Genomic DNA, 23,583 nt, shown 5'->3' with positions numbered 1-23,583 from the left:
AGAACCGATCGGGTCCTCCTGATGACTCATGGCAGCGGACGGCTGGCTCGGTTGGAGTTCACCCGAACTTGTCAGAGGATGAGCTCTCTGATATGGAGGTGGGTAACCGGACACTTACTCAGACACCCAGGCCGACTAAAGTCTCCTCACAGGAAGCTGAGCCCACTAATGCTGATGTTCTGAAGGCGGTGGCCCGCTGTAATACAGGCATTAGCTCTCTCACACAACAAGTGGGGGGCATGCGGGAAGACCTCTCCATTTTGCGCCATGAAGTGCATAGAATATCTGAACACTCTACTAAGGTAGCGCAGAGAACCTCAGATCTTGAGGATGATATGGCGAAATGCAAAAAAGCTTCCAGAAGGGCAAAGGATGAGATTGGCGCTCTTTGGGATAAGACGGATGACCTAGAGAATAGGACACGCAGAAATAATGTATAGGGCACGCAGAAATAATGTACCCAAGAAAGAAGAGGGCCAAGATCCCACAACCTTTATTGAGCAGTGGCTGCTTCAGAAATTTGGGAAAGAGACGCCATCTCCATTGTTTGCCATCGAGAGGGCCCTCAGGGTCCCCACAAGACCACTACCACCAGGTCGCCCACCTAGACCAATGTTGGCAAAGATTTTACACTTCAGAGACAGGGATACTATTCTGCGTAAGACCCGGGATAATCCTGACCTCACCATCAACGGGGCTAAAATTTCTCTGTTTCCGGACTACTCTCAAGATGTGCAGCGCAGAAGAGCCAAGTTCTTGGACATAAAGCGCAGGTTATGAGCCGTGAATGTCCCCTACTCTATGATATTCCCAGCCAAGTTGCGAGTGGTGGCATTGGGGACTACCCACTTTTTTGAGGATCCTAAAACAGCCCTGCAATGGCTAGACCAACATGAAGGCCAACTGCAGAATCGTGTACTGGAGGAGGGGGACTGATCGACCTCTGTTATAGAGACCTTTAAGATAAGAGTTTCTGATATGTTGCCCTAATGCACCTGTGGCTGTTTTTGCACGGTGCTCCTGATAAGATATCCGCAGAAGGGGCAGTTTTTCTACATTTTATGTTTATTATACAGTGTTATTTTCAATGGTTCTGGAGTAAAAGTAGTGATCCGGATAGTTTTGTTAAGGGTAGAAAGATCCTGTCTTCCCTCCATTATTTGGTGGAAATAGGGGGGAGGTGGGTGGGAGATGCACCTGATGAGTAGTACTGAATCCAAGATGGTTATGTATGAGAAAAATGCAGTGCATGCTCAGAGGGTATATCGTAGGTATACGCATAGCCCCAACAAGGGCTCAGGTGGATGGAGATGTATTAGGAGTCACTTGTGGTACATGTTTTTGATGTGGGGGGGGGGGAGTGGGGGGAGGGTCTGGTTCCGGCCTTGGGAGAAAGCGAATGGATGATATGTCGGTGTGTGGTGGGAAAGGGCGGCTGCAACTTTGGTATGTATGTAAGGATAGATGGCGATGAATGTGAAAGTAGTTGGAATGTGAGAGGCTTGTCTGATGCAACCAAGCGTATGGGGGTCTTTCAGTACCTGCTTAGACAACAGCCTGCCATATATTGGGGCAGATTTATCAAGCTGTCTGAAAGTCAGAATATTTCCAGTTGCCCATGGCAACCAATCACAGCTCAGCTTTCATTTTACCAGTGCTCATGAATATTTTAAAGCTGAGCTGTGATTGGTTGCCAGGGGCAACTAGAAATATTCTGACTTTCAGACACTTGATAAATCTGCCCCATTGTCTTCAGGAGACACATTTGTCTGAGGATCATATCCATTTGATGAATAAGCCCTGGATAGGGAATGCCTACCATGCTGTCTATTCCCTTCCGCAAGGGGGGTGAGCATTCTGGTGCATAAGAATATACCTTTGGAATGTGTTGATAAAGCAGTGGATACGGAGGGGAGATATATTTGTCTGAAATGTAACGTTGGTACATTCTCCTTTCTGCTTATTACAGTATACATCCCCCCTCCATACTCGAATGTGGTATGTACTTTGGTGTTGGCATATATTGCTAATCATCCAGGGATACCCTATTTGGTGGTGGGAGATTTCAACAATGTCCATTATGAAGGCCTGGACAGACATAGACTGCTGACAGATGGTAGGGCGGTAGGGGTGACTCCCTTTGGTACTCTGATCTCGGAGGTGAGTATGATAGACCTATGGTGGGTCCGATACCCGTGCTCTAGACAATACTCCTGCTGTTCCTCTACCTATGCTAGTCTCTCTAGGATTGACCTGGCGCTGGGGATTCGGGAATGTTACTTCAAGTGACGGACATCCAGTACCTCCAGAGGACATTGTCTGATCACTCCCCTATGTTAATCTCCTTTACCACACCCGGGGAACTTCATACCTCTATGAGATTGTGGAGGATTAATCCCTTTTTGTTGACTCAACTTCTGTTGACTAGTAATGTTCCGGGCGACCTTACTCAGTTCTTTGAGGCGCATGTAGACTGTGACTCGCAGCGATGGACATTGGAGACTATGAAAATCTTTTTGAGGGGGGTTCTTATGAAATATGTGAGTGTTACCAAATCTAGGACTCGGGCATTAGATGAGGCTATGCACTTGGAAATGCGTAGGGCAGAAGCGGACTTTATTGAAAACCCTACTGACCTGACCAAAGACAGACTGCGACAAGCTCAGGAGGTACTTAACACACACTTGTTAGAGGTGGCGGCTCGAAAGCGTATGTTTATGAAACAAAGATTTTTTGAGGAAGGGGAGAAAGTAGGCCACTTTCTATCGGTCATCTCGAAGGCGCAGCAAGGGGCAAACTTAAGGCGCCAAACGGGGTCGTGTGCACTGATGTTGAAAGTATTCTAGATGTCTTGCAGACCTTTTACGCAGACCTGTACACAACAAGGACGCAGGCGTCAGATAGAGATATTGAGAATTTTTTGACTAAACTCTCCTTACCTCAACTATCGGCAGAGAGGAGAGGAGATAGAAGAGGCAACGCAGGCAATGGCCAACGACAAGGCCCCAGGGGTGGACGGGATGCCAACGGAGCTATACAAAAAATTTGGGGGAATCTTGCTGCCTAAGCTACTAAAGGTTTTTGAGGAATCCTTTGAGAAAGGGGACTTACCCCGGTTGATGCAGGAAGCCATTATTGTGGTAATACCTAAGGAAGGGAAGGACTCTCAGGTACCGGAGTCACATAGGCCCATTTCCTTGTTATCCACTGATGTGAAGATACTAGCCAAGACCTTATCCAGTCGATTAATACGTGTCATCCCCTCCGTTATTCATTCCGACCAGACGGGTTTTATGCCCCAGAAATCGACCTCTATCAATATCCGGAGATTGCTACTCAGCCTACAGATCCCCGCAGATAACATGGGTCAGAGAGCAGTTTTAACACTAGATGCCGCTGAGGCCTTTGATAGCGTGGAATGGCAATATCTTTGGGAGGTCATACCAGTGGTTTCTAGATTTAGATATTTGGGGATAGAGGTCTCTCCATGCGTATGGGACTTTGAAGAACTTAACTTGACGCCACTTCTTACTAAGATAAGAACCAAGATAGCAGCTTGGTGTAAGCTTCCCTTGACGGTAATAGGCCGCCTGAACCTTGTAAAGATGGTGGTGATGCCCCAGCTGCTGTACGTCCTGCATAATGCCCCGATATGGCTACCCCTTAATAGGTTTCACAGGATAAATGCCCTAATAAGAGACTTGGTGTGGGGGCGGAAACACCCTCGCATCAGGTTGGAAACTCTGCAGCACTCGAAGACGAACGGGGGATTAGCCCTCCCCAATCCGCAGCTCCAACACCTACGGGGGTGGGGGGCTGACAGAATGGTAGGGGTCTCAGCAGGGATGGTTAGCTACTATTTAGGTACTACGAGGTTACTCATGACCTTGGATGAGGGGGGCTTCCGCCGGGAAACTGATTCGCTTTCGACAATGAAGCTTATTTACACCCTATGGGGGAAAGTGAAGCAGATTAGAGGGGTTACAGGCTTTACAGAATATACCCCCTTATTGGCATAATGGGACGCTCTGGGAATTTGCTAAAATGGAGGATAACGAGTATTGGGTCTCGGTGGGCCTGGTTAAACTGTCCCAACTATGTGAGGAAGGTAGCATTAAACCATTTCAGCAACTGCAGGAGGAGCTATCCTTACCGCACAGCAGCTTCTACAGGTATCTGCAGGTCCGCCATGCATTTTTTTTTTTAATCAAATAAATTTTTATTGAACATTTTCAATTTTTAACAAACATTAAAATAACAGGAGTTCTATACACCCTGTGAATGAGGTAGACATGCGAGATTCTTAGAGCTTCAGACGTGGACACCTGGGGAACCGATGATAAAATTCCCTCCCATTGGTCGTCTGAGATAGGACCTAAATCCACGTCCCATTTTTGCTTTAAATTAAGAGGGAAATTCTTTAGATAAGCTTCCAGCAGATGGCTATACAATAAGGAGGTCTGCCATGCATTTGACGCACAAAAGCGACTAACTCCCTTAGAAATCAGGAAGGATCCAATTATTCGATGTGTGGCCAATGCTGATTATCTACCAGGATTGATATCCTTGGTGTACCATCTCTTATTGGATAAATTTTTAGACAGCTACCCCCTTAGGGTTGGGCAGAAGTGGGAAAGGTTCGTAGGTAATATCACGGATGAGCAATGGGAGGGGATACTGGAGGAGATCCCATCTATGTCCATTAGTGAATCGGGTAGACTATCTCAAATCTATATTTTACACCGTGTGTAAAAATCCCGTGTGGGGAAGCTCACGCAGATATGGCTCACATATTGTGGACCTGCACACATCTGTCATCCTTTTGGTCAGGAGTGTTGGATCTTATTGATAAGGTTTTCTCTACACATTTGCCTAGGAACATACTGCTGTGTGTGTTGGGATGCATGGAGGGGGTGCAGTTGACTAAGAGATGTAAAACGGCGGTTGGTCGCGCGGAAGACTATTGCTGCCCACTGGATACAGCCTGTTTTGCCCACTGAGGCGGAATTCCTTACAAAAGCGAATGGGCTGTTGCTAAACGAACGGGCGGTATTCCAAAAAAGGGGGGAACCGGAGAAATTTGAGAAATTGTGGAGTGAGTGGTTGGATACACCGGGGTTGGCGTCACAAGCATTGCTGAGAGGTAGGATTAGCGTGGGGGGTATGAATGTCGGGGTATGAATGATTTTGTTGGTCTGGGAAGGTGCTGAAGGGCTGGGGCATTGCTCAACTTATTATAAGTAATAACATTGGGTAGACAAGGTCCATCCCAGAATTGCTGAAGGTGAAGCTTTCGGGGGCCGGAACCAAGAGGGGGTGAGGAGGGGGGGGTGGGGGTTGGGTTTTTCTTTTGTTTCCCCCAATGGGGGTATTGTTGGCGCTGTACTGTTTGCCTTAAAATGTAAAAATAAATAAAGATCAATCTGATTTAAAAAAAAAAAGAAACAACACGCAGGAGTATAGCCATTTGAGTGTATCCTTTAAAGAAATAGAGGTGCACACAGACACAAGAGGGAGATACATAATTTTAGTATGTGAGTTACAGAATGTTCTGCTCACACTGGTTAACCTTTATGCCCCTAATACGTCACAATTAAGATTTTTAAAGAAACTCTTGAGGAAAATAAGAAAGGTCCAAAAGGGCCGTTTAGTTATGTGTGGAGACTTTAATATTCTACCGAACAATTTACTTGACAGTACAGCTGGTAGAATTAGATCAACTCCCTCGATAGGCAAGTGGCTACAAAATGAACATCTCTTTGATACCTTTACATGTCTCAATGTTGCTTCGAGAGAATACACCTACTACTCTTCTAGGCATAGGACATTTTCTAGAATAGATCTCTTCCTAGTAACTAGATCATTACTAACTATCACAAAATCGGCTACAATAGGCACGACATCTTGGTCAGATCATGCCCCAATTTTTCTTGAGCTCCAATTACACCCTTGATCAGTCACCTTTAGACAATGGAGAAATAACACCTTTCTAATGAACCTTCCATCCCATCGCAAAATAATAGAAGAAGCGTTGATTGAGGGATTTAAACTAAATGACACTCCAGACCTGGACCCGCTGAGCTTATGGGAAGCACACAAAATCTTTATAAGAGGGCGCCTAAGACAACCAGAGATCCGATATAACAAACAAAAGAATGCAAAATTAAAAGATACCCTTTCTGATATTGCAACAACAGAAAAACTAATGCAAAATAATCCTTCATCTTTCCTTCATGAGAAACTATTCTCTCTGAGACACTCTTTACACAACCTCCTCATGGCAGAGCATGGTAAACAAATGACTGCGTGGAAAATTACACATTATATTTCAAATTACAAACCTAGTAGACTAATGTGGAGGAAGGTCAAAAAACAACAAAGAAAATCTAACATTCCCTTCTTAACTACAGCGGACAATCCTAATATTAAAATTACTCACCCAGATCAAATAGCAAATTGCTTCAGCAAATTTTATGCAAGCCTATACAATCTAAAAGATGACCCTACATCCTACAACCTTCGGTAGAAACAATCAAGAAGTTTCTAGATAAAGTTCAGCTACCATCTTTAACAGAAACACAACTTTCCTCTATAAACTCCCAGTTTACTGAAGAAGAAGTACGCAAAGTAATATGATCCTCCAAAAAACAAAAAGCAAACAAATACTATAAGCTATTCCATAAAATCTTAATTCCCTATATGGTTCCTGCGTTTAACTTAGCCGCTGATAAAGGAATTCTCCCATCTGAAATGCTTTGGGCAACAATTGTGACAATTCCCAAACCAGGCAAATCCCCTACATCACCAACAAACTTCCGCCCTATTTCGCTGCTAAACTGTGACACAAAAATTTATTCAAAATTAATAGCCATGAGACTTTTAGAAGTTCTTCCCACATTGGTGCATACCGACCAAGTGGGTTTTACAAAGGGCAGACAAGCTCCAGATGGAACCTGGAGAATAATCAAGGTTGAGTCCTCTCGGATCCAAAGTGAGGAGCAGAGAAGGCATTCGACAGGATAAACTGGAACTTTGCATTTGAGACAATGAATAAAATTTCGAGTGCAATAAAAGCTTTATACTCCTCTCCATCAGCTGCAGTCTTAATTAACAACACTCTATCAAACACCTTCAAAACGACAAATGGAACCCGACAGGGTTGCCCCTTATCACCACTAATATTTACATTAATAATAGAACCTCTAGCAGAATTAATAAAAATGAATCCTCTCATTTCTGGGATCCCTGCCGGCCTCAAAATTGGTCTCTTTGCAGACGACATTATTTTAACAATATCTAACCCTCTAAATTCACTTAGGAATATTACAAGCCTATTAGAAGAATTTGGAAAGGTTTCCCACTACAAGATTAATACTGATAAATCTCTCATTTTGGGATGTAATATTTCATCCTCACTCCAACAACAAATTGCCTTTTAAATGGGAAAATAACTCAGTTACTTATTTAGGGATCAAAATAACTAACCCCATAAACAAGATGGCAGCAACTAATTTAATGGAATTGACAAATTCATTACAGACAGAATTAGATAATATGTGTAAAATATCATTATCTTGGATGGGGAAAATCATCATTTATAAAATGATGATATTACCTAAAATATTATATTTTTTTTTAGAACAATTGCAATTTCAATCCCAAAATTCTTGATAAATAGACTCCAAAGACAAAATGCTAAAGTTTATATGGGGAAACAAAAAACCAAGAGTATCTGCAAAAATCCTATATTCACATAAGAAATTAGGGGGTATAGGGGTCCCCAATTTATATAATTACCATACAACCTTCTTGCTTCAACAAGAAAAAAGATGGTGGACATATTCAGCTTCATCAAGTTGGCCAGAAATAGAAAAGGATCTAAATAAAAACGTCCTCTAAATCACCTTACAGTCGCTCACACCATACATACAAATCTCCCTTATCCAAAAACTCCAACGCTAAACTCCTCGGTTAAGGCATGGAAAAATATACTCACAGCATGTTAAAATCAGGAAACCAAATTCATACAAAACATTCATATACAAGTCCTTGAGTACCTGAACCCCAAATTTCACTCCAAACCATTCATAGACAGAGGGATAACAGACATACAAGAATTTCTACAAAAAGACCAGATACTATCAGTTGAGGAAATCAAAGAAAAATTTATGCTCCCAGGGAAGATGGACAAACAACTATCAATTTTAAGAGAGACACTTATTCTCCACAAGATAGAGAAGACCAAACTCCCTATATCCCTATTTAATCTACTATACAATCCAAGAATCTCCCTACTACAAAACACCAGATCCATTTATGACCTATTAGTAGAAGGGGGAGGTGTAGCCAAGATGGCACATATAACAAACTGGGAAAAGGATCTAGGGCAAGAATTTACCATGTTACAATAGAAAGAGGCTAACTATTGGGCCTCAAAAGCTTCTAAATGTTGTAATCTTACTGAAGTCCACCAGAAAGTCTTATCCAGATACACCTGCACATCTGGCCTGTATATAACCCAGGATCTTCAGACAGATGCTAGAGAAACTGCGGCCACAGAGGTACACTAGCACATATTTTTTGGGAATGTCGTGTAATTAAACTCTTTTGGAAAAGAATAGGAGAAATGATATCTTCCTGTAATAAAAAACCAATATGGCTAGACCCGGCATTAGCATTACTATGTCTAGGTATCAACAGGATCCCTACAAATTCCAGGAAATTAACAGGCCACATACTACAGACAGCTAAGTTATTGATTGCAAGATCCTGGAAGTCACCAAATTCCCTATCAATTCCAGAATTTTATGCCACTATAAACCTACATTGTTTACTGGAAAAAACTTTTGCCCTGAGACAAGGTACTTTAAGTACATTCCACAACATGTGATACCCTTGGATTGAAGTCTCCAATATTAATAATTCATCTCTCAACGTAATAACAATTGACTGAAATTGGGTTTAACCCCCCCCCAAAAAAAATCATATCCCTGGTGAAAACATGTTAAAGAGTTACATGAATAATTCACAATCACTCACACGTCGAGAAAACTTCTGGATATTCAGATTGAACACCCTCAGCCCTAATAGTCTAAACGAAACCATATAAAAAAAGTTTAAAACCACCACTCCACCACCACCATTATCATCTCCTTTTGAATAACTCATTCCACATCCCCCATCCTTCAATAACCATTTTTCATTTATTATTCAATTTGGTATATTTCAGATCTAGGATCTAATTCATCACCTTCCAAATACATATATAATTTTATTTATTTATATAAATTGTAATTTTGTACATTATCTATTTTCTGTTATAACTGGATGTGATTTCGGGATCTGCTCTATGTGGATAAGTGTCAATAGGTCAAGGTTATTGTGGTGGGTCAACACTAATAGTGCAGCTGCATACATATGGTAGAAGACATAAATAATGTTAGTGGGATAGGGTTAGTGTTGGTTTAATATTACAAACAATCTCAATAAAATAAACCCAGCTAAGCTGTACGTACACTCTACCTATATAGTGCGCTCCAAATCTAGCATTACGGTACGGCTATGAATATATACAGAACCTATCTAAAGAACACAAAAGCCAATTTGCACGACTTATTTGTAGCAATACATCTTTATTGAAGTGGTACATAATAAACAGACATTTAAAAACTAATGACAGGTTGATCTAAATGAAAGAAACAAGGACACTACAAAAATACAACCAGATGATACAAGGTGATGCATGGGACTACTTCATTCTAAAATATCGAAATTGATGTACAAGACATTTGAAACGGCTTAGAAAGTGCGTAGTGCGTAGTGCGTAGTCCGCGATACTGTTATTGCAATTTAGTCAAGAAAATGTCAAGTGCTTAAAAGTGCACAAAATATATGATTCCCAGATACCGTCCTCCAAAATTGCACTGCTTACTGTGTTGCCTGTGAACAGAGGCACATACTTAGGTCTAGTCCTGTTGCATAGTAGTGCACGAGAGCATATTGCACATACCCAATAGCATTATTACATGTCTAAATACATGATGTGTAAGGAAGTATATTGCACATACCCATGATCAGTTTTTTACCCACGTTTGGTGTAAAAAGTCCCCGTCTGGGGTGGTGGGTTGTGGTGGGTTTTAAAGTGTCGGGAGACGCTCTGTAATGAATAGCCTGCTTTAATTTTGTATGTGTGTTCATGCCTTCTCTTAAGGACTGGCTAGTGCGTCCTACATATTGAAGGGTGCCCGTTGCTAGTGCGTCTGTGTTTGTTTTGGGTTTATAGTTTTAAGCTTCGAGGGGGCCAGAATTGTTTTTAGAGTAGGGGCTCTCTCCTGAAGGTTAACATTTGATTTTTAGGGAGTTCTGTTTCTAGATGGGGATGCCTGAGTAGAATGCTCCAATGTTTTTGAAGGATGGATCTGATAAGGTTATGATCTGTGGTGTATGTCGTAAGGATTCAGATTGTTCTTGGATTTCTATCACAAGTGGCCTGCAATCTCTCTCCCTCCTCTATTTTACCTGGCTTTTTTTTTATAAAGAAACTAAAGGACCAGAGCTCCTAATAAATATATATATTTTTATTCACAACATTGTGGAAATCATATGGTACATTTCCTTTTAAGAAATCTTTATTTCTTAAAAAATATTAAAAAATATTAAAAAAATATTTAGTAAAATTCACATTTTTTTAAATAAATACAAAACAAATTCCACCACAAACATAATGTATAAAAATCTCACAACTTTTTGGGGAGATTTCTAAAGTCATTACTGTGTAAAGTGACATGTTATAATTGAAAAAATAGAGTTTACAGTGGAAATTAGCCTTGTTCTTAAGAGGTTAATTTTATACAGGCAGTCCCCAGGATACATACAAGTTAGGTTCTGTAGGTTTGTTCTTAAGTTGAGTTTGTATGTAAGTTGGAACTGTATATTTTATAATTGTAACCCCAGCCAGAATTTTTTTGGTCTCTGTGACACTTGAATTTTAAAATATTGGGTTGTCATAAGAACCAGTATTAACACTAAAGCTTCATTACAGACACCAGGGATAACTGTTATAGCTACTCATTGTAGCCTATCGCTTAAGTACAGTAAATTACCAATATCCAGAGGTCTGTTTGTAACTAGGGGATGTCTGTAAGTCAGGTGTTCTTAAGTAGGGGACCGCCTGTATTTAGAAAGTTAATGTAAAATATTTGCCATCATACTGTTATGTAAAGTAATTAGCTTTTCTTGTGTTTAACTTGCAGTGCTGATTGACAAAGATCAGAATCCAAAGTGGAAGCCAGAAGAGTTAAAAGAAGTAACTGACAAATATCTGGATAGTTGTTTTGCATCTCTTGGCGGCAGAGACCTAATATTGTAATCTGATTACATCAATAATGTTTTTTTAATCATTGTGTTGCTCTTGGAGTTTGATAACTAAGTGACATGTGATTAAATTGTGTGTTTATTTTATTCATTATAAAACCTATATACATTTGGTATCTCCGTGATCATACTGACCCAAAGAATAATGAACACGTATCATTTGGGCCGCTATGTGAAAGCTGTAAAATCCAAACCCACAACAAAATGGTGCAAATTCGGATTTTTTTTCCCGCTTCCCAGTACATGGCATGGAATATTAAATACCATCATACCATCACTATGAAGTGCAATTTGCATTGCAGTAAAACAATTCCCCACACAGCTCCTTACATGGAAAAGTAAAAAAGTTATAGATTTTTGAAGGTAGGGCGTGAAAAATGAAAACTTAAAAACAAAAAAGGTCCTGTCATTAAAGGGGTATTCCCACGAAGACAAGTTTCTTATATGTACTCAGCACTTCAAAATAACACATTCTCTAATTCACTGTTATTAACAAAAATGCAGCATTTCACAGATATAAGTCCAACTTGACTTTATCAGTCCTGCTGTACACAATTACAGTTGCATGTAGATCTGACCCTGTAACTTCTGGCTTAGGGTCGGCAGCCATCTTGGATTTTTGTGTGAGATCGTGCAGCAGATGAGATTTCTGCGTCTTGTGCCTGTAGCCATGCCCCCTGCAGTCCTAGTACGGAGTTCACACTGGCACATACACTGATTCACTTCCTGGCAGGAGATTCTGAGGAGAGACAAGCTGCATACTACAAGCTACAAGGAGATAAGTGATCGGGGGAAGTTGGGGGATGTCTGTGAGACAGAGAATAGAGATGTAGCAGTGCTGACTCTGTAATAGGCACCTAATGGATCTCATGCATCTCTGATCTGTCTCATCTCTCTATGTGTCAGTGCAATGTCATTAGCCAGATGAAAGTGAATATACACCTTGTACTCTGATAATCTAACCACATTGTCACCCCACAAAACTAGATGGGTCATAATGTGTCTGCTAGAGAGGCCCCGCCCACACCCTGGAATTTTACACTGAGCACCATAGAGTGTGATGTGAGCTAAAACAGCAATAAAACTGAGTAAAATTGTAAAGTAAGGAGCTTATGATCTTTATTGTGTTAACATCACTAGGGGATTGAAATGTGAGAATCTTCGTGGAACCTCTTTAAGGACCTATAACTCGAGAGCCAGATGCAGACATCAAAAGAGCCACAGGTTCGTGACCCCGGTATTAAAGTGTGTTAAGGGAATAAATATAGTCAATTCAACATTAGAAGCTCAAAACATACCTCTAGTTAAGTGACAATAAAAAAGAGATTTAAAATCAGCTCACCATTCTACTGTAGTTTGGAAACAGTTACCTTGGTACCGTATATACTCGAGTATAAGCCGACCCGAGTATAAGCCGAGGCCCCTAATTTTACCACCAAAAAAATGGGAAAACCAATTGACTCGAGTATAAGCCGAGGGTGGGAAATGCATTGGTCACAGACCCCCCCCCCCCCAGTATATAGCCATCTTGCCCCCAGTAGTATACAGCCTACCCCAGTAGTATACAGCTTGCCCCCAGTAGCATACAGCCTGCCCCCAGTAGTATACAGCCTGCCCCCAGTAGTATACAGCTTGCCCCCAGTAGTATACAGCCTGCCCCCAGTAGTATACAGCCTACCCCCAGTAGAATACAGCCTGCCCCCAGTAGTATACAGCCTGCCCCCAGTAGTATACAGCTTGCCCCCAGTAGTATACAGCGAGCCCAGCATTAAAAAAAAACAAAAAAACTTATATACCCTCCAGTGGCCCCGATGCGTAGCGCTGATCCCCCGATGTCCGCGCGGCTCGTCTTCAGGCATCCGCGCCTGTCTTCTTTCTTCTGCAGGGCGCCACCATCGTTCTTCCCCCGGCCGGCGCCTAGTATGACGCAACGCTGCTGACGCCCTGCAGAAGACAGAAGACGGGCGCGGATGGCTGAAGACGAGGCGCGCGGACATCGGGGGAGCAGCGCTATGCATCGGGGCCACCGGAGGGTGAGTATATAAGTTTATTTTTTTTAAGTATACATTGACTCGTGTATAAGCCGAGGGGACGTTTTTCAGCACATTTTTTGTGCTGAAAAATTCGGCTTATACATGAGTATATACGGTATATTTTATAATTTGGGGGCAGATGACACCACATCCGCAATGATTTGAGCAGCTTAGATGAATATAAGGAGATCTCATGTTTAAAAACTTGGTTCCTTGGGGGGGGCGTGGCTTACCTATGGAGGCGAGCAGACGTGCCACTCACTAGCTCCTGCTCCGTTACGGGCCCCACGGTACCTCAAGCGTCACCCAGCACCCGATCACCGACAGATATGGGCCCAAAGAAGAAGGGAAGCCTCCCACACCCTACTCCGACCCAGCCTCGGGCCGCTTCAAGGGGTATATCCCGTTACCTCACCGCGGCAGCGGAGGCTCCCGCGACTACAAAGATGGCGGGGGCAAGACAAGAGCTCCCGACCCCGGTGGGCCGGAGCTCCAGCGGCTCTTTGAAAGCGGCGGGAGACACTAGCGGAGGTCCCCGAGGCATTCCGGTGCTCCCCTTGTCCGCCGCCAGGAACACTCCGTCTCCCGACGCAGGCACTCGGCCACGTGCGTCCCCAGGAATGGCCACCGGACAAGTGGCGCAGCCTGCGCCAGAACGCGCCACACTCACAAGGAAGGACATGGCGGCAGCTGAAAGAGGCGCAGCTGGGTCAGTCGCAGCCCTGCGACACACCACGGCACCACCAATGGAAACTGCCACCTGCAGCATGGAGAAGGAACCAAACGGAGGGGCAATGAACATATCAGGTCAGCCAGCCCTCGCCTCGCTTGCAGCCCCAGCCCCAATCCCTGATTGTGAGCTAGGGGAAGACACAACCACCCAGCCCCAGGAGCCTGCTGTTCCTGCACAGTCCATGATCACCCCGGGGCGCATTATACAAGTGGTAGCGGAGGTCCATCAGTCTGCCTCCCCAGTCAGTTCTCTGACGCTAGGGGACCGATCCCAAAGCCCGCATGCCCCCCTCTCCCCAAGACGGCAGCTTTGGGGCAACTGCAACCAGGGGGTTTCCTCCCCCCCAATGACGACCTTTCCCGGGAGGGTCAAGATAGACGTCGCCCCCCCTCCCCAGGCCACTGATGCCGGGCCCCTGGAAGTGCCTCAGTCACTCTCGCACCCATTTGGCCCACTCCGGCTCTCAACTAGCCCAGACCCACAGTTGGTCTTCCATCCTCCAGCCAAGCAAGAGGACCCCGCGGTCTCCCCTAATTTCCCTTACTTCCACCAGCCGGATCCGCTCATGCCTTGGAGCGTTGTATCTCAACCCCATATCTTACATTCTCCGGCCCTATCCCCAAGGGTATTTGTAGCCTCTCAGACACCGGAGAGAAATACATCACCTCTTGCCTTCAGCCCTGAGGGCCCAGGAACCTCCCCTATGCCCATGTTTGTTGCATCGGAAGCTCACCAGTCATTTTTATTCGCCCAAGCCCTGGAGGGCCTAGCGGAGTTGAGTTCACTTAAGGCGCACTTGAAGGCCATACCAACCAAGGAGGATATGGAGTGCTATGTATCTCGTCTCGAGCAGTCCTACAGTGCTGAGATAACGGTACTACGGGAGGAAGTACACCAAATGCAAGCCAGAACGTCTGCTGTGGAAAATTCACAGGCAAACATGCAGGCACAAGTTGACAACCACTCAGCGACACTTGCCGCTCACTCCTTCCAACTCCAACAGCTCACAGACCAGCTTGACGATGCGGAGAACAGGGGCAGACGGAACAATATCCGTATCCGAGGGCTCCCGGAAACTGTAGAATCGAGCCAGCTTCACTCAGAGCTCCGTCTTCTCTTCAACTCGGTCCTGGAAGTACCAGGCGATTCTCGAGTGGAGCTTGATCGAGCTCATCGCGCTCTACAGCCTCGCCCCGCTCCCAACGAACCCCCGCGGGATGTCATATGCCGGGTACACCGCTACCAACTGAAAGAATCCATCATGTTCAAGGCAAGAGCAGCAGATCAGATCCTATTTCAAGAAACCCCGGTACAACTTTTGCCTGACCTCTCTCGATTGACCCTTCTTAAACGGAAAGCTCTCCGCCCGTTCCTGGAAGTCTTAAGGCAACGTAATATCCCCTACACATGGGGCTTCCCGTTCCGCCTTCAAGTGAGGCGAGAGGGTACCACCTACATCATCCGCCATCCCAAAGACATTCCTATGGTAGCGGCTGCGCTCGGGGTCCTAGCCCCTGAGATACCCGACTGGCCGCGGCTCCCAACCCCTCCCGGGCCGGTAGATTGGCCTCGCCCTCAGCGTCCCCCTGGCGGGAGGGCAGAGGGCGACCGCGGAGGGCATCGCAGGAGAAGACGTCGGCCAGACAATCCTTAAGGGCGGAGAACACAGCCCATGACGGCCAACGTGCATGGGAACCCACCATATGTATCCTTTGTCATCTTGTAAGAGGACTCTATCCCATGGACATTCTAATAGTCCTTTAGTTTACAGTTGTGTTATATCATAGAAGTTAGTGCTGGGTGACGCCTGCTGTTGATCTTCCAGTAATTCCTTTATTTCTTTCTAGGTACAGGGGCCCTAGACACGGGCTCCCTTTGTAGTAGGTCCACGTTCCACCTGAGGGAGCGTATTCAGCTGGTCTGTATACGTAGCTCATATTCCCTCGCCTACGTGCTAGGGTTCGGTGTTTGAACCCGTCACACTTCCCGTGTTTTATTTTTAATAGTGTAGTTGTTATTGTTCCCCCTCCCATACTCACCCCTCCCTCTTTCCTTCCTATTTGTCTGTGTTCCCCTCTCGGGTGGTTACCCCCCCCCCCACCTCTCCTACTCCACGAGTACACCCGGTCAGCTCCCATCCAGCCATGGTGTCTATAAAACTGGGTTCCCTGAATGCCAGGGGTCTAAATACTCCCCAAAAACGCTCTCAAATATTATACGGCATGCATAAGCAAGGAGTTAAGATCTTATTTTTTCAGGAGACGCACTTCAAAAACCGGTCACATCCCACCACTTAGAGATCGGTACTTCCAGACCTGGTTCCACAGCACTAATCCGGAGTCACGCTCCAAAGGAGCGTCCATCGCTATTCACCGTTCACTACCGCACGTGGTCCTTGGCGAGGAAGTAGACGAAGCAGGTAGATATGTTTTCCTTAAACTCCTGATTCACGGGCAAACATTCACTTTCGCTAACATGTATCTACCAAATCACTCCCCTGTAGCGGCATGCAGGCGAATACTATCGACTCTCTCAGAGTTCTCGGAGGGGATGCTAATAGTGGGGGGGGATTTCAACTTCCCGCTAGACGCCAGGTTCGACACATCCTCAGGGAAGAGTCACATTCCATTTCACCAACTGGTACCCCTCATGAGGGATCAACAGGGTCTGCAGTTAGTGGACATATGGCGAATACTCCACCCAAAAGACAGGGATTTTACATATTTTTCTCCGGCCCACAACTCATACAGTCGCATCGACTTCTTCCTCCTTCAGCACAGGGGACTAGCCTGGGAGCCGTCCGCTTCAATAGGAAACATAGTACTATCGGATCACGCCCCAATCTATCTCACGTTGGAATTACCACCTGCTCATTCGCGCCAGTGGGCCTGGCGTCTTAACGACAACCTGCTTAAGGACGCTCTCTGCACACAGGACATAAAAGACACAGTGGCTACCTTCATGCAGACCCACGATCTTTCTCCCACATTGCTCCCGATGAAGTGGGAAGCACTCAAATGTGAGATAAGAAGCCGGTTTATAGATCACGGAGTAAGACTAAAAAGAGAGAACTCCGCTAAACTGTCCTCCCTGCTCCAACAATTAAACTCTCTAGAAAGGAGACATAAACTATCTCAAACCCCGGGAGACCTGGCGGAATTAGTTTTAGTCCGTGACGCTATCCAGACCTTATTAGACCAGAAATCCATGGCCAACTACTTGCGATTTAAGAGTAGACTTTATGAACGGTCCAATAAATGCGGGAGACCTTTGGCCCGTCTACTACACCCCCGAGAGAACACGTCCCATATCCCACGTATCTCGTCCTTGAAAGGTATAATTCATAATCCCGTCGACATCAGCGCGGAGTTTGGGACATACTACTCCTGGCTATATAACATCAAAGGACAGACCCTGGATCATCATCCAGGGGACCTGAGCGACCGCATAAAGGCTTACATAGCGGAAACGCCACTCCCAAGTCTGGAAGCGAAGGCAGTAGAAGAACTAGAGTCGGAATTCTCCGAGACAGAGATCTCTGAGGCCATTAAAAAATCCCCCTCTGGGAAAAGCCCGGGACCGGACGGTTACACACCGGCCTTTTATAAAATTTTCAGAGACACGCTAGCCCCCCTTATGACAAGATTTTTTAACGCCATTACCCCCACGACAGCCTTCCACCCTCAGTCGCTAGAAGCCAACATTAGCGTCCTTTTGAAGCCAGGGAAGGACCCATTATCTACTGCGAGTTACAGGCCTATATCGCTCTTGAATGTTGACCTGAAATTGTTCTCCAAGATATTGGCAGACCGACTGGCACCACATCTCCCCAATGTCATCCATACAGACCAAGTGGGGTTCGTGAGGGGCAGGGAGGCAAGAGATAATCTAAATAAAACTTTCCTCCTCATAGCACATGCTCGTAAATGCTCAACTCCTTCCTGTCTCTTATCAATAGATGCAGAGAAGGCCTTTGATAGGGTCCACTGGGAATTCATGTCAGCAGCACTTACACAGTTGGGAATAGGGCAGTCATTCTTAGGGAAGATCCTCGCTCTATATACCATCCCTACAGCCAGGGTTAGAATTAACGGATTTTTCTCCCCACCCATCGCTATCCGTAATGGAACACGCCAGGGGTGCCCCTTATCGCCGCTGTTATACATTATAGTCATGGAACACCTGGCGTGTGCCATCCGGAATAACCCGAGTATACATGGAATACAAGTAGGCCAATGACAGTATAAGACGGCATTGTTTGCTGATGATATTCTGCTGTATGTGCAACAACCAAGAATCTCATTCCCCTCGCTGTTCGCGGAACTGGAGAGGTATGGTCAGTTGAGCAATTTCACTCCTGGAAAGTACACTGAAAGCCATTTCCTCCTATGACAAAAAATTCCTGTCCTGGTTTGGTTGGATTAATACGATTAAAATGGACATTTTACCCCGGTTCCTCTACCTGTTCCAGGGAGTACCGATCCAGCCACCTGCTTCCTTCTTTAAATCCATCCGCTCAGCTCTTCTTCGTTTCGTTTGGGGTTCAACCCATCCAAGGATAGGATGGTGATTTCTCATTCGCCCAAAAACAGCTGGGGGGGTGGGCTTGCCCGACCTAAGACTCTATCACCAGGCATGCTCCATGGTGAGACTACTGGACTGGCACCATCACCATACTTCTAAACAGTGGGTCCGGATCGAGCAATATAGCTCTACGATCCCACTACGACTACTCCCCTGGGTGCCCTTCCGACAAATAGACTTGGAACCGCAGACCCCTTTCCTAGCACAGACCTTGAAATCATGGGACTCCCTCAACAGGCGGAAAATCTTATCTAGACCACACAGCCCTTTGACACCCCTATTTAGGAATCCAGAATTCCCACCCGCCTTCTCTAGATCCATTTTTCTGGGGCGATCGGCTCACGAAGAGCTTCGCATGAGAGACCTCTTGGGAGAAGCCCCGATTCCCTCACTCAAGGAGCTGATCTCGAGGCCGGAGACGTCCCATCTTTCATGGCTAGAAATATCTCAGCTACACTCCTTCCTCAGTCGCCTGGGCCCAGAATCCGCTTTCAACGCCCCCTTGACTCCTTTTGAAGAACTCTTTCGCCTAGCATCCCCGCCAGAACATTGTATTTCACAAATATATAGGCTCCTGGTACAGGAGTCGGACCCCTCAAGCTTGCCATATGTTGCTGCTTGGGAAAGAGAGTTGGGAGTTACATTGTCGGCGGAAGACTGGAAAAAGGCTTTCCTGTTATCACACAAGCTCTCAGTTGCAAGTTCGATGCAAGAACGCAGCTATAAAATTTTATCAAGATGGTATAGGGTTCCGACCCTCCTGCATTCGATCTACCCCTCGCTACCGGACACGTGCTGGAGGTGTGGCGTGGAGAAAGGAAACATGCTCCACATATGGTGGTCATGTAGTAAACTCCTCCCATTTTGGGACCAGGTCTGTGAGATTTCTAAAACTCATCTTAACGCCCAGATCATGGGCGGACCGGAAAGTGCCTTGCTCTCCATCTTATCAGGGGAGATTAAGAAAATAAAGCGCAGTTTACTTCCATTTGTCTTAATAGCAGCCCGGTCAGTAATCCCCAGAAAGTGGCGATCCCCCAGCCCTCCTTCAATCTCTGACTGGTTACAGGAAATGATGCAGATCTTCCGCATGGAAGAGATAATGGCAGACATAAATTGCTCTTCAGTTAAATTCCTCAAACTATGGCAGCCTTGGGTGGTGTTCAGGGACACCCCAACATTTAGAGGGCTCCTGGGGTCTGGGTGAGGTGGGGACGGGGGAGGGAGGCCCGTGTTGGCCCTGGCTTCCTGGAACAACCCCCTACCCTGCGTCCATCATTTCTTTCCTACCTGTATCCCCTAACTATCCCTCCTTGTCGCCCCAATCCCCCTGTCAGTCTCCCCTGTTACGTGATCTTCGTTAACACGCTATGTCTGATCTCCCGCCTAGAATGTGGTCTGGAAAATTGTACTGAGATTACGGGGGGACGTCGCTTATAAGCCAGTACCTAATAGCCTTGCATACCCTTCATGGTGGAGATTATTTTAGATAACCAAAGGGTACAAATCATCTGATGATCAGCCCAAATGGGAAATTGACAGCAAATAAACTCTGGTCCCTTGACGACATAGACACCTAAGCATAACTCCGGAGTAACTATATGGCGCAAGGAATCTAATTGTTTCTCCAACGTATATATAGTACTTATGATGCACAAATATTGGAACATAAAAATTAGGCTCCCTTGAGTTGACGATGGAGACTACAGCAGACATAGCTTATTGTCATCTGTTTATTTTGTATCTGTTATTTCTCAATTTATAATATGTTTATTTGGAAAATGTAAAACTTCAATAAAATTGATTGAACATAAAAACTTGGCTCCTTTATTAATGCTTAACTTGCAGTGCTGATTGACAAAGATCAGAATCCAAAGTGGAAGCCAGAAGAGTTAAAAGAAGTAACTGACAAATATCTGGATAGTTGTTTTGCATCTCTTGGCGGCAGAGACCTAATATTGTAATCTGATTACATCAATATTGTTTTTTTAATCATTGTGTTGCTCTTGGAGTTTGATAACTAAGTGACATGTGATTAAATTGTGTGTTTATTTTATTCATTATAAAACCTATATACATTTGGTATCTCCGTGATCATACTGACCCAAAGAATAATGAACACGTATCATTTGGGCCGCTATGTGAAAGCTGTAAAATCCAAACCCACAACAAAATGGTGCAAATTCGGATTTTTTTTCCCGCTTCCCAGTACATGGCATGGAATATTAAATACCATCATACCATCACTATGAAGTGCAATTTGCATTGCAGTAAAACAATTCCCCACACAGCTCCTTACATGGAAAAGTAAAAAAGTTATAGATTTTTGAAGGTAGGGCGTGAAAAATGAAAACGTAAAAACAAAAAAGGTCCTGTCATTAAAGGGGTATTCCCACGAAGACAAGTTTCTTATATGTACTCAGCACTTCAAAATAACACATTCTCTAATTCACTGTTATTAACAAAAATGCAGCATTTCACAGATATAAGTCCAACTTGACTTTATCAGTCCTGCTGTACACAATTACAGTTGCATGTAGATCTGACCCTGTAACTTCTGGCTTAGGGTCGGCAGCCATCTTGGATTTTTGTGTGAGATCGTGCAGCAGATGAGATTTCTGAGTCTTGTGCCTGTAGCCATGCCCCCTGCAGTCCTAGTACGGAGTTCACACTGGCACATACACTGATTCACTTCCTGGCAGGAGATTCTGAGGAGAGACAAGCTGCATACTACAAGCTACAAGGAGATAAGTGATCGGGGGAAGTTGGGGGATGTCTGTGAGACAGAGAATAGAGATGTAGCAGTGCTGACTCTGTAATAGGCACCTAATGGATCTCATGCATCTCTGATCTGTCTCATCTCTCTATGTGTCAGTGTGTTAGTGCAATGTCATTAGCCAGATGAAAGTGAATATACACCTTGTACTCTGATAATCTAACCACATTGTCACCCCACAAAACTAGATGGGTCATAATGTGTCTGCTAGAGAGGCCCCGCCCACACCCTGGAATTTTACACTAAGCACCATAGAGTGTGATGTGAGCTAAAACAGCAATAAAACTGAGTAAAATTGTAAAGTAAGGAACTTATGATCTTTATTGTGTTAACATCACTAGGGGATTGAAATGTGAGAATCTTCGTGGAACCTCTTTAAGGACCTATAACTCGAGAGCCAGATGCAGACATCAAAAGAGCCACAGGTTCGTGACCCCGGTATTAAAGTGTGTTAAGGGAATAAATATAGTCAATTCAACATTAGAAGCTCAAAACATACCTCTAGTTAAGTGACAATAAAAAGAGATTTAAAATCAGCTCACCATTCTACTGTAGTTTGGAAACAGTTACCTTGGTACCGTATATACTCGAGTATAAGCCGACCCGAGTATAACCCGAGGCCCCTAATTTTACCACCAAAAAAATGGGAAAACCTATTGACTCGAGTATAAGCCGAGGGTGGGAAATGCATTGGTCACAGACCCCCCCCCCAGTATACAGCCTGCCCCCAGTAGTATACAGCCTGCCCCCAGTAGTATACAGCCTGCCCCAGTAGTATACAGCCTGCCCCCAGTAATATACAGCCTGCCCCAGTAGTATACAGCCTGCCCCCAGTAGTATACAGCCTGCCTCAGTAGTATACAGCCTGCCCCCAGTAGTATACTGCTTGCCCCCAGTAGTATACAGCCTGCCCCCAGTAGTATACAGCCTGCCCCCAGTAGTATACAGCCTGCCCCCAGTAGTATACAGCTTGCCCCCAGTAGTATACAGCTTGCCCCAGTAGTATACAGCCTGCCCCAGTAGTATACAGCCTGCCCCCAGTAGTATACAGCCTGCCCCCAGTAGTATACAGCCCCCAGTAGTATACAGCCTGCCCCCAGTAGTATACAGCCTGCCCCCAGTAGTATACAGCCTGCCCCAGTAGTATACAGCTTGCCCCCAGTAGTATACAGCCTGCCCCCAGTAGTATACAGCCTACCCCAGTAGTATACAGCTTGCCCCCAGTAGCATACAGCCTGCCCCCAGTAGTATACAGCCTGCCCCCAGTAGTATACAGCCTGCCCCCAGTAGTATACAGCTTGCCCCCAGTAGTATACAGCCTGCCCCCAGTAGAATACAGCCTGCCCCCAGTAGTATACAGCCTGCCCCCAGTAGTATACAGTCTGCCCCCAGTAGTATACAGCTTGCCCCCAGTAGTATACAGCGAGCCCAGCATAAAAAAAAAACAAAAAAACTTATATACCCTCCAGTGGCCCCGATGCGTAGCGCTGCTCCCCCGATGTCCGCGCGGCTCGTCTTCAGGCATCCGCGCCCGTCTTCTTTCTTCTGCAGGGCGCCACCATCGTTCTTCCCCCGGCCGGCGCCTAGTATGACGCAACGCTGCTGATGCCCTGCAGAAGACAGAAGACGGGCGCGGATGGCTGAAGACGAGGCGCGCGGACATCGGGGGAGCAGCGCTATGCATCGGGGCCACCGGAGGGTGAGTATATAAGTTTATTTTTTTTTAAGTATACATTGACTCGTGTATAAGCCGAGGGGACGTTTTTCAGCACATTTTTTGTGCTGAAAAATTCGGCTTATACATGAGTATATACGGTATATTTTATAATTTGGGGGCAGATGACACCACATCTGCAATGATTTGAGCAGCTTAGATGAATATAAGGAGATCTCATGTTTAAAAACTTGGTTCCTTTATTAATGCATAATTAAAAGCGGATGTACATCCATGGGGAAAAACGCACACGGTAACGGACCTACGTGTTTTGAGCTGTAATATTTAGCTATTAATCAAGGTCTCACTGTCTCGCAGCACAATACTGTGTTATAAAACAAAATTACAGCTGAGCATCATCGTAGGTGGA

The 23,583-nt window shown here is 45.1% G+C and overlaps 1 protein-coding gene across 1 annotated transcript in view; it reads left to right on the top strand.

Moving 5' to 3' along the window:
* Positions 1-11,487, top strand: part of LOC140076143 (3-hydroxyisobutyryl-CoA hydrolase, mitochondrial-like) — a 222,309-nt gene extending 210,822 nt beyond the window's left edge. The window contains exon 8 of the mRNA XM_072122650.1: positions 11,253-11,487. Within this exon, the coding sequence (XP_071978751.1) occupies positions 11,253-11,368 (116 nt within the window). The 3' untranslated portion in view covers positions 11,369-11,487. The remainder of the gene's footprint in view (positions 1-11,252) is intronic.
* Positions 11,488-23,583: the final 12,096 nt, after the last annotated feature.

This window comes from Engystomops pustulosus, chromosome 8, assembly GCF_040894005.1.
Source record: "Engystomops pustulosus chromosome 8, aEngPut4.maternal, whole genome shotgun sequence".
In the NCBI taxonomy this organism is placed as follows: Eukaryota; Metazoa; Chordata; class Amphibia; order Anura; family Leptodactylidae; genus Engystomops; species Engystomops pustulosus.
This window is presented reverse-complemented; position numbering and strand designations above follow the sequence as displayed.